Source organism: Sesamum indicum, linkage group LG3, assembly GCF_026168435.1.
Source record: "Sesamum indicum cultivar Baizhima isolate 11 linkage group LG3, ASM2616843v1, whole genome shotgun sequence".
NCBI lineage: Eukaryota > Viridiplantae > Streptophyta > Magnoliopsida > Lamiales > Pedaliaceae > Sesamum > Sesamum indicum.
In genome coordinates this window covers 2,795,404-2,810,511 of record NC_142659.1, presented here as the reverse complement: position 1 = coordinate 2,810,511, position 15,108 = coordinate 2,795,404, and the positions used below count along the sequence as shown (strand labels likewise).

At 30.8% G+C, this 15,108-nt stretch overlaps 2 protein-coding genes across 3 annotated transcripts; one reads left to right on the top strand and one right to left on the bottom strand.

The window, feature by feature from the left end:
• Nucleotides 1-52: 52 nt before the first annotated feature.
• On the top strand, nucleotides 53-1,614 carry LOC105157090 (RNA-binding protein csdA). Its single transcript, XM_011073385.3, has 4 exons — nucleotides 53-326; nucleotides 712-1,054; nucleotides 1,197-1,267; nucleotides 1,382-1,614. Exons 2-4 carry the CDS (start codon nucleotides 729-731, stop codon nucleotides 1,390-1,392), a joined length of 408 nt encoding a protein of 135 aa, XP_011071687.1. The 5' UTR covers nucleotides 53-326; nucleotides 712-728; the 3' UTR covers nucleotides 1,393-1,614.
• A 10,123-nt stretch (nucleotides 1,615-11,737) lies between these two features.
• Nucleotides 11,738-13,752, bottom strand: LOC105157091 (NAC domain-containing protein 100). 2 transcript variants are annotated; one of them, XM_011073386.3, is made up of 4 exons: nucleotides 13,643-13,752; nucleotides 13,031-13,226; nucleotides 12,655-12,932; nucleotides 11,738-12,554 (listed from the first exon to the last, which is right to left on the bottom strand). In XM_011073386.3, exons 2-4 carry the CDS (start codon nucleotides 13,215-13,217, stop codon nucleotides 11,952-11,954), a joined length of 1,068 nt encoding a protein of 355 aa, XP_011071688.1. In that variant the 5' UTR covers nucleotides 13,218-13,226; nucleotides 13,643-13,752; the 3' UTR covers nucleotides 11,738-11,951. The 2 variants fall into 2 exon arrangements, with proteins under 2 accessions (XP_011071688.1, XP_011071689.1); XM_011073387.3 differs by lacking the exon at nucleotides 13,643-13,752 and adding an exon at nucleotides 13,322-13,571.
• Between the last annotated feature and the right edge of the window lie 1,356 nt (nucleotides 13,753-15,108).

Genomic DNA, 15,108 nt, shown 5'->3' with positions numbered 1-15,108 from the left:
CTTCTTCTGTGCATGCACTTATACATGTTCAGAACTTCCGCTGCCTCATGTCCCCTCATCCGAAAGAAAGCAGAGACGGTATGCAAATCTCTGTCGTCTGCGTTGCATCTTAAACTTTCACTGTTTTGCTTTTGGAATCCCATCTTTAGGAAACAATCCGAAGCTAAAACAAGACGAAAAATAGAGTTTAGGTGTCCCACAAAGCATGCCTTTTTTGCTAGTATATAAGCCTTACCAGAGTATCCTCCAAACTCACCAACTGAAACATTACCACACAACATCCCAATCAACTACTTCTTGCCACAACTGCTTCATTTTTTGCTGAGGTGAGCCGAAGTTTCTTCCCTTTAACCTTCTGCATGTTTAGTTTCTATATACTCTTCCAAATCTGTAGGATTAGAGACCTACTTCACTTTTTTCATATGATATACTAACAATTCTGCATTACCAAGCTATGTTATGTTTGGGCTTTGATATCCTTGGTTTTCCATACCTAGGACGGAGCGAAAAGATCGATAAATCATCTCTTTATTTAGCATATTTTCATCTTATTTAGTAATCAATTTAAATTGTAGAACACACACTTAGATGGTTGGCTACTAATAACATTTCATGTGCTTATATGTTTTAATTTATTTATGCTGTTGTGCACTAAAAGTCGTGTTACATAGACTCGAAACATAACCTTGGTATATTATCATTGTTATTCAGAAATTACAAGAGACAGAATGAGCAGGCAAGGAGATTGGATGTGTGCTGCATGCCAGCACCTAAATTTTCAAAAACGTGACTCGTGCCAACGATGCAGCTGTCCCAAGTATGCTACCGGAGTTGATGTCTCTTCATACGCAATGCAAAAGAATGAAGTTTTGGCCGGAGATTGGTACTGCGGTGCTTTGAATTGTGGTGCACATAACTATGCTAGCCGAACGAGCTGCTATAGATGTTGTGCATCTAAGGACTACTGCGGCTATGGGGCTGAAATCATGGCATCTGCTGGCTACACATGCGATGCTATTCCTGGTTGGAAAACTGGCGACTGGATTTGCGCAAGGTCCGTTCGTCACTTGTAATTGAGAGCATTTATAATTAGCAACTTCTGCTTTCTCCTCTCAGCATAATTATCTTGCACTGGACTAGAAAACTTATACTGTCTGTCTCATTGAAATGATGAAACGCCTTTCATATGTGGACAGACTAGGATGCGGCATGCACAATTACGCTAGCAGGACGGAGTGCTACAAATGCAAGACACCTAGAGATTTCGGTAGGTTTCTCCCATGCACTTATATACGCGCATGTGTGTAATTTCTCTCACATTTCTCGTCATCGTTGCTTGCTTCTCGAGGTGTTAATTCATTCTCTTCTTTTCCATTTCTAGGAGCAATGTAAGGATATTGAACCAACCAAGAGTTGCATGCAGTTTTACCACCGGATAACGAGCTTTGAAGCTATAGTTACACGTTTGGTAGTGACTGTTCTCGGCTGCCATTCTTGTCTCTAGTCTTAGACCAAGACGATCGAGTCCTATGTAGTCTCAATTTGTACGGTGCAAAATGTTCCTTGCAATAACGAATAGCTAATGAAATCTCTTAGTTGAGTTTCCTGATCCAATCTTGGCTGATCAATCTCCCATTTGTATCTAAAGAATTACTGCCCGCCACTTATCTCTGGGGTGGCACCAAATGTAGCATTTACATAAACACCAGGAGGAATTTCAGGGCATCAGATCACTGCTTTGTGAAGACAACATGCTAATGATCCGAAATATTAAATGATTAAGAAGTGATTAAGATTCATGCATGATCATATATACATAGAATCTTACATCGATAAATTTATTCGAGTGGAAAAGCTAGCATCACAACTCGCTTCAAGTGAGATGTTAACTAGTAGAGTAGATAAGAATCAGATGCTCTACTTTGTAATGAGCATGGGTGGAAGGGAGTCAATTCCTGCTTTTTTTGGTTGATTGGATGATCCACCATCCCCAATTTCTCTCATCTTCAGGTCATAATTTTTTAGGGTAAATTGCAATCTACGTATCTATGTTGAATAGGTAAATAGTGCCCTTATTAAATATAAAATAGCAATTTACCTCTCTATATTTTAAAAAGTGAAGCAATTTACCTCACTTGGTAGGAAGGTAAATTGCTTCACTTTTTAAAACACAGAGGGGTAAATTGCTATTTATTTTTCACAGAGAGTACTTTGCTCATTTCCAATGTCACAGGAGGGTAAATTGCTATCCACCCTAATTTTTAAATATTTTGGTTTTTGATCAAAATCATTAGTAAAAAAATTGTATAGTTGTTCTGTAACTTATGGGGTCGTCTTTTTTGTCCTGGATGAACTGATTTTCGCAATTTAATTTTGTAATGTTAAAATTAGGCAATTTTTCTTCTTTTGGCCGAAAAAATTGTATGTTGACATGCACTTGACCCAATTAAATTGCAACTTTAGTCCTACAATTTAGGAGGCATTGTTATTTTTAATCTTATAGGAGATTTGGCATTTTTGGTCCTGCATGAATTTATTTGCATGACTAGAATTGTAATTAAATTGTAATTTTCGGTCAAACTGGCCTAAAGAAAAACTAAAATTATTAAAATTACAAAAACACAACTAAATTACAAAAATTAATTCATACAAAATTAAAAATACCACTCTCCCTGAATTAGAGAATTGAATTGCAAATTTCCCAAATCATTATGCCTTAGAACACAGTTTGAACTTTTGAATATTATGATACATGGTGATAATTTTGGGACAATCGAGCAAGCAAAGGAGCTATATATTACCATATCATAAGGTCAAACACATCATCAGATGTCGTCATCAAATAAAAATAAAATTTAAATCGTATTTGTATGATAAATTTTCTAACCTATATAATAACTACGTAACATTTAAAGTAAGTAAAACCACTTGAAAAATAGAAAGAAATTTAACAAATGGCTGGACACTTGTCGAAATGATGGAATTTCTTGATGGACGATTAGCCCTCACAATGATAGTAGTGAGGGTTGGATTGTCCTATCAAAGACGATGAAAATGATAGGTACATTGTCCATTAACTCCACACATAATACTGGTCTACGTAAAATAGGCATGAAATCACTTAAATTTGAACTACCTTAAAGTTTCACGAAACTTGACCTAAAATTAACCCTTAACCCTAGAAATTGTATGGTAAAAATTTCTAGGCCAAATAATAACTACAGAACATATGAAAAATAAATAAACCCATTAAAAAATAGGCCTAAAACTGCTAAAATTCAAACTATCTCAAAATTTCACGAAAGTCGATCCAAAAATAGCCGTAAATGCTTGTATTTGTATGGTAACTTTTTTAAGATAAATAATAACCAAGGAACATATGAAAAATAAGTACTCGCTTGGTGAAAAAAAACAAAAGGTAAAGCCGCTTGAAAAATAGGCCTGAAATTGCTAAAATTTGGACATACACATAATTTTATAAAACATGACAAAAAGACAGTCCTAAACCATAGCATTTGTATGAAAAATATCCTAACTAAGTTAAGCAAACCCGCTTGAAAAATAGAAAAAATTTAAAGAATGGTCGGGACAGTGGTGGAAACAATAGAATTTCTGGATGAACGACTACCCCTCCAGATGATAGTAGTGAGGGTTAGATTATCCTATCGAAGAAATCAAAATGATAGGTACATCGCCCTTAACTCCATTCATAACTCCAACCTACGTAAAATAGGTTTGAAATTGCTCAAATTTGAACTATCACAAAATTTCACGAAACTTAGCACAAAAATAGCCACAAACCCTAGTATTTGTATGGTAAATTTTTTAAGTAAAATAATAACTATAAAACATATAAAAAATAAGTAATCAGACTTGAAAAATAGGTGTAAAATTGCTAATATTTAGACTATCTCAAAATTCCATAAAATTTGACCCAAAAAATAACCCTAAACTATAGCATTTGTATCGAAAAAAATTTCAACCTATAATAACTATAGAACATATAAAAAATAATTAAACCTGCTTGAAAAATAGGCCTAAAACTGCTAAAATTTGGACTTTCTCTGAATTTTATGAAATTTGACCCTTTTATAACCCTAAACCATAGCATTTGTATGGTAAATATTCTAAGCTAAATAATATCTACAAAATATACGATAAATAAGTAAATTCACTTAAAAAATAGAAAAATTTTAAAAAATTGTTGGGACACTGGCTTTATTTCCTTGTCTAACCAAGACCACTAGCAACCTGAAGATTGGCCAGAAGATCTTGGGGCATTTTTTGTATCTAAATCCCTTTTTTTGTGGATCAAACTCGTCCTCCTAATGAACAGTTACCCCTCATGAAGATAGTAGTGACGATTGGATTCTCCTCTAGAAGACGATCAAAACAATAGGTATATTGTCTCTTAGCTCCACCCATAACACTAGCTAGTCTTCATAAAATAGGCTTGAAATTGCTCAAATTTGAACAATCTCAAAATTCCAAGAAATGTGATAAGAAATATCCCTAAACCCGGAATTTATAAGGTAAATTTTTTCACTATATAATAACTACAGAACATATAAAAATAAGCCTTAAACTGCTAAAATTTGGACTTACATAATTTCACTAAACTTGTCCCAAAAGTAGCCCTTAACCCTAACATTTGTATAGTAAATTCTGTAGATTAAATAATAACTACAGACATGTGAAAAATAAGTAAATCTGTTTGAAAAATAGGCCTAAACTACTGAAATTTGGACTATTTCATAATTTCACGAAACTTGACCTAACAATAGCCTTAAATCCTAGTATTTGTAAGATAATTTTGTTAAATTAAATAAGTATAAATAATATAAAAAATAAGCAAAGCCACTTGAAAAATAAGTCCATTAGCTCAGATGGTTAGATCGTCTTGCTAATAATTATGAAGTATTAGATAGGAATATTTAGATTCGTACATGATCCAATCTAATTTAGGATAAATTTGTTTGATTGCCACGTAATACCCACGCAAGCGACAATTACAGCTGCATGTGGGACCGGAGGTAGTTTGTTTGGGTGAGGTGGCGACGATTAGAGGGCCCGAAGTCCGTGTTCGTTGTGAACCAGCCGCTGTGACGTTAGCAAGGAACCTGAAACTCGTGCCTTATTAAGCGCCAAAATCTCGTCACATGGACCCCACATGGTGGCGTGGCGACCGTTAGCGGGCTCCTAATTCTCTTACCTCATTGACGCGGTTACAGCAAGAGGCACGGACGAAACAGACCACCATCCAACCTAAATGACATAATTGCCCCCAGGGATGTCAGTTCATAAGTTTCCCACTTGAGTTTCCAATTGAACAACCTTTTTTTTGTCAACTTTTATTATAAATAATGTATGCGGCTATAATTAATATATTTTAATTGAATAAATAAAAAATTAAAATAAATAAATAAATTGGGAAAAAAATAAAAAAAAATTCAAATGTTGGTCAGATAATTTAGAAAATAAAATAAAAAATTGACAGATATGAAAACTAATATATATAGAAAAATAGTATTTTTCATTTATAAAAAAAATATAGATTGATACAGATAAAACTTTTTCGACTTTTAAAATCTTAACCAATAAGTTTGTTTCCATCTAACGTAAAATACTATGATGAAAACTCAAGAAAAATATAATTTTTTTTATAATTTCAATATCATAATCAAATACTTCATTAATAACTTTTTTTTTTGTTTGCAAACTCGAATATATAATTGACTACTTAAAAATAATTCGACAGCCCATTACTTAATTTTGTATTATTGAAACGCAGTTCAATTAAATTTTTGCTTTCGAAAATATCCTTTTTCCATTACGATTTTAACAAAATTGCATAAAAAAAAGTATATATATATATATATATATTTTACCTTTTTAAAATTGTTTGGAGGATGGGTTTGAGCTCAAGAACTTTTTACTTATTTATTACAAAAATAGGAAATGAAGATAAGAACAGCAGTCAAATGATTTCTTGTAGTTTCATCTCATTTGTGTCAACATTAAAAAGATGAGTTTGGTTGAAATGAAATTCCTTTTTAGTATGTGATTTTGCATGTGAAATAAATGAGTAATTATGATAGTAGATATATATATATATATGTATATATATATTAATGCAGATATAGTGTGTTTGAAATCACAGCTGTGTTCTAGGGTTGTTCATTTCGGTTAATCAAAATTTCGGTATGATAAAATGACAAACTGAATGCCCAACTGATATAGTCGGTTTCTTTCGGTACTGTACTGAGCTAATCAAATTTTAAAAAAAAAATAAATTTAAACTAAATTAAATTTATAAATGAAATTAAATTATTTTATTTTATTTATTTATACATTTTAATATAATTTATATCTATACTATTATAAAATAATCCCGTTTGTCAAAATAGTAATTTTAGAGTTTTTTAATAATCATACAAATTTTACAATATTTTTTCTCTCACCTACTACTTCATATTTCTCATTGTGCAAACTTCTCCACGTTTATTTTTCTAATAAAGTTTTATATTTTTAATAAACTTACAATTAGAATATATTTTTTCCTCTGTTTCTTTATTCGACTTTTTCTTTCTTATCATATTTTTTTTCTCTTTATCTTACATCACAATTCTCTTTTATATGCTCGCGAGAACCGTGTGCAACATCTACTAGTATATCTACATACATAGCAAAACGACAGTTGACCACAATTAAGCTATTTTTGGCCGAATACTATTTTTTGAAAATTTTAATTTTTTTAATTATCAAGAAAAAATCTCATTGGTGAGAAAAAATCTCATCTATTTTAAATTAAAAATTAAATTTATATTTATATTTATCTAAAAGTAATTCTATTTTCAAGATTACTGTTTATCTATACTAGACTTTACCGAAAATTATGATTCATTTTTTTATCATAAATAATATCTGTATATATATATATATATCTTATCAATTAAATAAAAAAATATATTCAGTATTTAAAACCAATAAAATAATTATTGTCAACGTGTAAAAATATAATAATGTTCTATTATTATTTTAAAATAAATTTCATAAATAAAAGTAGTAAAAAATTCAATATTGAGTTCCATATAAATAAATTCACACTATTATATATAGCAAGATGGTCATTAAAATATGACGTATATACCATTTTGTAATTTAAAATTTATAAAATTATTATTGAATTTATAAATTTTGGTGCTATGCACGGGTTCATGTTAATTTATAAAATTATAATATAATATACGTGGAGAGTGTGTCGTCTATCCCAACTTTTATTTTTTTAAAATTTAAATTGATCGAATCATCAAATTTTTTTTTTAAAAAAAAAAAAATCAGTCGAATCGAACTTTGGATTCGATCAGTTAAACATCACGTGAGGTGATTGTTCCATCATTACAATGATCGAAGTCTCTGATTGGTGTCCAAAATCTCCAATCAAAAAATTACAACAATTAATTAATAATTCAGGTAAAAGACAAAAGGGGATAATTATGCAATTAATTGTAATTAAGGTTTAAAATGAAACCAAGAAACGACAAAAACAAGAACACGTACGGATGTGTATTTATGTGTGTATTTTAATACCACAAAACACGTCCCATATTCGTAGATTCCCATGTGGGTATGAGCTCTATCCTCATCAACTGATCGAAAAAATATTTATTCCGTGGAGGATTCAAATTTTCTGAATTTTTTTGTCAGTACGAAGAGGTTTATTCTTGTCCGCAAATTTCTAAGGTTTATCTACAGAGTAAATAACGATGATTTTTTTTAAAAAAAAAATTGACGTAATTACAAATACCTTCGTAATTTTAAAAAATTATCAATATTTTTGTGATTTTATATGGTATTCTAACAGTAGCTCAATCCGTTAGTTATCGTTAGAATTTTCTTCATTTTATTGTGGTGAACTGATCGAAATGTCCTTATGAATCAGTCATAAATTGTAATTTTACTTAAATTTTTGAAATTTTTACGGTAAGAACAAAATTGATAATTTTGAACTTTCATCTAAAAATTAGATAATTTGTCAAACTATATGGTGATCGTAATCATACTAAACGGGGCTCGTGGTAATTACCTTTATTTAAGGGATAATTATATTTACACTCCCTCACTTATTGTCCTTTTACACAAACCAACCTTATCTTTTTCAAAAATTATATAAACCACCCATGCAGACTTTAAGGCTCTAAAATGCCATGTTGATCTGGTCAAACAAAGTATAATTTTTTTAAAGAGAGAAATGTCCTCAAGGCTATTTCTGTAATTATCAAAAGGTAGAGGGGGTGTCAAAATAATATATATGGGGATGAGTAATATGATTCCATAATTTTTTTTAGTATTTATATTATTTTTTAATTCGAATTTAAATTATTTTATTACCTTTTTTTTTAATTAGATCTCTATATAAAATTACACTTTTTAATAATTAAATTATTCAGTTAATATATTAATGAAATCAATTACTAGAGTATGAGTTTAAATTAAAAAAATTATCACTTTTATAATTATTTAAAATTATTAAAATTTTAAAATTATTTATATCCTCTATTTTTATTTATAATTAAATTTTAGTAAAATTAATAAATAATAATTCAAAATAATATATGGAATTTATATAAATCATGCTAGAATTAGTAAAATAAATTACGTACTTATTAAAAATATTTTAAATTATTAAATTAATCTTTGTAAAAAAATTATCCCCTTTTTCTAATCATACCACATACCCATTCTCAACTCCTGCCTGTACCCTCGCCCCTATTGCGACCTAGGGCGACTACACACTTGCGCCCATCCTTCGCCCTTCTTTGCCACCATCCGCCATCAAATATATATGTGTAAATGTTTAAATATATACAATTAAATGTGTCCAATTATTACATATTTATAATATAAATATATACACATATATGTATAATTTATTAATTATGGTGAAATTCAATTATAAACAAAAATAGAGAATAAACCTTTTAATTTTAAAAATTTTAAATAATTTGTACAAATGTGATAATTTTTTAATTTAAATTTATAGCCTAATAACTAATTTTTATTAATTAGTAAATTAAATAATTTACTATTTCAATTATTAAAGATGTAATTTCATACAAAGATTCAATCAAGAAAAGTTAGTTGGTATAAATAATAAAGAAAATATAGGGGGTACTATTATTAATTTTCATAAATATTATTTCGGCACTCTTTCTACCTTTTGATAATTACAAAAACATTCCTGACGGTATTTTGTCATTAAAAAATTAAATTAAAATTTGACCGGATTAATAGGGATATTTTTGGATTTAAAAGGCTCCTAAGAGTGTTCTTTGTAATTTTTAAGAAGGCAAAAGTTGATTTGTGTAAAAAGGAGGGGTGTAAATGGAATTATCCCTTATTTATACAATGTTGGATGGACTAATTGTGAAATTCCAAGTGATTATAATTTTTTATTTTAAGTAAACTACCAGACGGTGTATATATATACACATTCATTCCCATAAAATGGAAACATTTAACTAAAAATTTTGCTATTTCGGTTGTGGTTTATTTTCAATGTTTTATTTATTTATTTATTTTTGCATAATTATATTTTCGACTCGTATTTGGTTATTTTGTTGGTCACGTTTAATATTTTTTTCCATAGAATCAAACAGAATGTACATATTTTTGAGTTAGTCTGGTTTTTAATTCAAATTTGACTTGTCTTTTTAAGTTAAAAATACCTTATTTAAATGAATTTTATTATTTTTTGTTTGACGCAATGTACTACACCATTTATGTCATATTACACGAGATATTATCCCTTCTAATTTTACATAAGACTTACGAATCTCACAGATTTGTCTGTTTTAATTTCACTAAGGAGAGGACGTCTTAGGACCTTGTAAGTTAGTCAACTTCTGCTTGCAATCAATATGGAACGCATACCAACATGAGGTATTGCATTCATATGTACTCCATTATACGAGATATTGTCCGTTGTGCTTTCATATGTACTTTTCATGATTTTGTTTCAAAAAGATATATATATCACTAGAAAAATGAGGATTTGGAACCTATAAACTATTCGTCTTTTCATCAGCAATCGATACGGGACATGTGACAACATGATCATTATTTTCCACATACATAAATTTTAGGATAAATTACAACGGGCTTTCCTCATAATTACAAACACTTCTTTATTATTTGAACAATTACAATTATTTCTCTTAAATTACTGATTATCTAATAAATAACCCTTTACGATAGACTGACATTTTAAATATTTATTAAACGATTATTATTTTTTACAATATTTATTATTTTTTAAATAATAAATAAATATTTACAATTATAGAAATTTTACGGCAGCTCATTGTAATTACCCCCACTTTTTAACTTCTCTAAAATCCCAAAAGGAACACTTCAAACTCCTTTGAAATTTCTATAAAAGTGTTCAAATAATTATTGCATGGGGGGGGGGGGGTGGATGAATGAAAGAGCAATGCTACCTAAAATTCACTATATCCTAAGTGGTGTGATGCATTCAAACAGAGAGCATGAATGGCATCTAATCCACGTGGCCGTCCTAAGAATTAACACAAATTGACATTTTACCAAAATGATAAGACATCTATTTTTTTTTCTTTTTTTTTTTTTTGTAAATAGACAATTTGATGTTTCCCTCACTCAATAATTATTTAAATATTTTATAGACTTATATATTAATTATCATAAGCTATTAGATTTTAAAGCCTTTAAATAAAATAAAATTATAATAATTATAAAATATCAGAACTGATAATTTTGTAATTTATATGATCGAAATCGTAAGAATATGTTGAAATCTTGAAAATAAATTAATTTTATTATTATTATTTTTTAATTTACAAACAGTATTTATACGATCAATTCTGAAATTATGAACCCAGACGTGATAATTACTTATTCTAAAATCAATTATACAATCATCACACGAGTTTCAATTTCCGTAACTGAAATGCAGAGAATGTGGTGACAGAGGATCTAGGACAGTGATATCGGGGGCCCACTCATTAAAATAAAATATCCACAATCATAGGTAGATGAATTAAAAATAAGTATAAATTAAAAAAAAAAAAGGCAAGTGATCAGGATTTCAAGATCATATATTTTCAATGATAGTCTAAAAAATTAATTTTGTTGCTTTGAATTATAATACTTCCGCCCCCCCCCCCCCCAACCCCAGAGCAAAATGTAAAATTGAAAGTACTACAGTTCTGTCTGAGGGATGCATAATTGATTATTAGAGAATTAATTTTTAAATAGATTATACGAATAATTGAATTTCATTTCTAAAATTATTAACGGAAATAAAAAATTATTTAACTGGCATAACGGATAATTATATTAAAAACAAACAATTGCAGTAAAAACTAAAAGAATAATAGCATTTTAACAGAGCACGTTTTTTTTTAAATAAAATATAATCTTAAAAGTGATGATTCAAAAAAGGACCGGACAACCCAAAAAATGCATATCCCGACAGGCACTTAGCGCTGCATCTTATTCTTGAATTTTAATGAGAAAAATATTACAAAATAATTCTGTGTTATGTTTGTTTTAAATTATATGCAATATTTTTCACCTTTTTATTCATTTTTATAAAAAAAATAAAATAGAAAGGCATCATAAAAATACAATGAAATAAGTAAATATATATATATATATAATAAAACAGAAACTAAAATCTAATAAGAACAACTTCATGTCAGATACATTAAAAATCTGCATTTCCAATCATAACTTTCAACAAATTCTATGCACACACAATCATTTATCCTGACAATAATGCTGATAAAAATTCAAAAAGAAAAGAAAAGAAAGGGTAGCTCTATAATGTTTTTTACTGCTTAATATCTTCATCTTCTTCTCCTGAGTTTTCTACTGTTTCTGCTTATCAAACTGTATGTGTTTTTTTTTCTTCAGTAATTCCAAATGCAGTCCAAATCCTGATTCCCAATTCCAGCTTCTTCTTGATCATCAAACGTCTTCTTCCCCATTTCAACATTTGAAACAACAGAAGAGTTTTCAGTTTCTTGGGAGACGCTGACAATGTCGCCGCCGTCTTTCCTGAACCCCTGCGGGTTCGTGTTCTGCCCGTAGTTTGCAAGAAACGTCCTGATAATCGATGGGTCCGTGAGAGGAACGGGGCCCGGAAACTGGAAACTGATTCCAGGCTGAGCAGGAGGGAGTTGTCCCCAGGAGAAAGAGGAGGGTGGGGGGAAAGAATCCAGGGGGTTGGAGGAGGGTGGAAGGATGAAATCGTCCTGGATTTTCAGGGAAGCAGAAGCAGTAATGGTGTTGGAGAAGCAGTGCACGTGGCCTGATTCGGGTTCGAGGTCGAGGTCGACATCGAGTTCGAGTTCGAGTTCGACAGGCTTTGTGTAAGGTGATGGGTCTAGCAATGGTGGGAGTGTTGAGTTTGGTGGTATGTTTTCTTCAGAATTCATCCTCACCAGGCCTGATATGTGGACTTTTTTCCCCCCGGAAGTCTTCTGGAACACCCTGCTAATAACCCAATCGTTCTGCAGACGGAAAAAGCAAAGAATTAGGAATGAAACAGGGAAAGAAACAAACAGGGGGAGAGGGAAAAACAGGGCAAGAATTTCATCAATTTGTATTTACCCTGGCTGATTTCGGGAGATTTTCAATAGAGAATTTGCCTTCCATTCTGTACTCATGGCAAACCCAATTGGATTTCTCACCCCTGGGAGCCCTACCCTTGTAGAAAACCAGGGTTTTCTTCATTCCCACCAGGGTTTTCCCCCGGAAAATCTCCTTGTCTTTACCAGTGGCTTTCCAGTACCCAGCAGCGGTCGCCCTGTTTGTCCTCAGCCCTGTCGGGTACTTCTTGTCCCGTACACAGAAAAAGTACCATTCCTTTTCCCCCAGCTTTGCTCTCCCTTAATCAACAAAAACACAATTTTTTTACCATAATCAGCACATACAAAATCCAAACTATTAATACCCAACAAAAAGAAGAAAAAGGGATCTCACTTACATGGTAATTCCCATGGCTCAACCTTGTTCATATCCACTTCCCCGATAGCCACAGCAGAGAAACTGCAGTCAAGAACCTTCCTCGACAGGTAATGAGTGATCAGCTCTTCGTCGGTCGGATGGAACCGAAATCCAGGCGGTAATTCCATTTGATCATCCATTTTCATAGCTCCATCGTTGTTCTCCATCACTTCCAACTATGATCACATACAAAAAACAATAAAAAAAAAACCCCTGATTTTCAAGAACGCTGATAACAATTTGACCTTTCAGAAAATGGGCTGAATCAAACCACAGAAAAAAGATCAACCAAACAGGGAAAGAGAATCCATGGAAACTGAAGTGAGAGCTGACACAGAAGCTTTGTAGCAGGAAAACAGCATGAAGATCATAAGCCCAATAAATAGTAGTTTGTTTTTCTGAGAGGATGAAAAGAAACGTGATTTCTAAGCAACTGGAGAAGGTTGTTTATAGCCTCCTTTTGTGCTTGAACAAATCCATCACTTGTTTAAATTTGACCAAATACAGCTCACCCCTCTCAAAATGACCATTATGCCATGCTTTTTTTCCCTCAAATTAAAGTCAATATTTTGGTCCAGAAAAAAGAGTTTACCTTCCTTGGTGATGATGATCTTCAATTCACTGTTGATTGTGTGCTTCACTAGTGACTTGGATTTGTGGGCTTTTATAAGTTACTGGAGATTATTATATATAGACATCTATGTGGTGGGCTGGTCGCAGAATTTGATTGTCCGAATAAGATTTTGTATATTTTTTGAACTTTTATGAGTTGGCGACAGTTATAGTATTTTTTTTTTCTTTCGGTGAGTTGACAGTAAATTTGACTGTAGAAAGAAGATTTCATAAATTTAATTAGCTTTTATTAATTATGGATGGTCGTAGCTTTTCCTTTTCAGTGAGGTAGTCGTAAAGTTTGGTAATATGAATTAGATTTTAGAAATTGTTTAGAGCTTTTACGAGTTTGACCGTCATGATAATTCGTTTTATGTGAGTTGGTCACTAAATTTAATTGTGTGAATCCAAATTTATATACTTTTTTAGTTTTTATGAGTTTGACGGTCATTATATTTCTTTTTTAGTGAGTTGGCCGCAAAATCTTAATGCGCGGATTAGATTTTAGAGGTTCTGTTTTTTTTAGCTTATATGAATGGACAATCATGAGATTTTTTTTTTTCAGTACGTTGGTAGCGATGTTTAATTGCATGGATTAGATTTTAGATTTTTTTCTTTTGGATTGTTATGAGTTCAACGGTCATGATATTTCTTTTCCAATGAGCTGGTCGCTAAATTTGATTTGCACTGAATAAAATTTTAGAAATATGTTTTGACTTTTCTGAATTTGACTATCATGACATTATTTTTACCGAGTTGGTCATGAAATTTGATTATACGAATCAGATTTCATAAACTTTATGAGTTTTTGTTAGTTTGGCGTCATGCCATTTCTTTTTCACTGAGTCGATTGAAAATTTTGATATGCGGATTAGATTTTAGAAACTTTTTGAATTTTTATGAGTTTGACGATCATGACATTTTTTTTTCGATGAGTTGGCTACGAAATTTGATTGTAAGAATCAGATCTCATAAACTTTTTGAGCATTTTTGAGTGTGACTGTTATCTGTTGCAGTGAGTTGATCGCATAATTTGATTGTATAGAGTAGGTTTCATAGTATTTTAGCTCTTATTAATTAGATTGATGATCATAACATTTCTTTTAGGGTAAGGTACGTGAATACCCCATGAATTTATGTCTAATTACAGGAATGTTCTTTATAAAGTAAATTACAGGTACATTTTTTGAGGGAGTATTAGTGCAATGTGCCCAGAAAATGTTTGTGTAAAATTTTGCCATTTAACAAAAGTGTACTTATGATTACAACTATAACCTCAATAGATGGAATTGTAATTTTGTAAAATGATAGGGAAAATCTGTGTAATTAAACATAACATCAGGGGAATTAATGTAATTTACCCTTTCTTTTTAAGTGATTTGGTTGTGAAATATAATTGTATGAATCATGACATTTTCTTTTTGAGTGAGTTAGTCGCTTTTAATT

Coding starts and splice junctions, on each gene's coding strand:
- LOC105157091 (XM_011073386.3), bottom strand. CDS start 13,217: ATGGAGAACAACGATGGAGCTATGAAAATGGATGATCAAATGGAATTA. Junction 12,933..13,030: donor TGAGCCATGGGAATTACCAT/GTAAGTGAGATC, acceptor TTGTTGATTAAG/GGAGAGCAAAGCTGGGGGAA. Junction 12,555..12,654: donor ATCTCCCGAAATCAGCCAGG/GTAAATACAAAT, acceptor TTCCGTCTGCAG/AACGATTGGGTTATTAGCAG.
- LOC105157090 (XM_011073385.3), top strand. CDS start 729: ATGAGCAGGCAAGGAGATTGGATGTGTGCTGCATGCCAGCACCTAAAT. Junction 1,055..1,196: donor GGCGACTGGATTTGCGCAAG/GTCCGTTCGTCA, acceptor ATATGTGGACAG/ACTAGGATGCGGCATGCACA.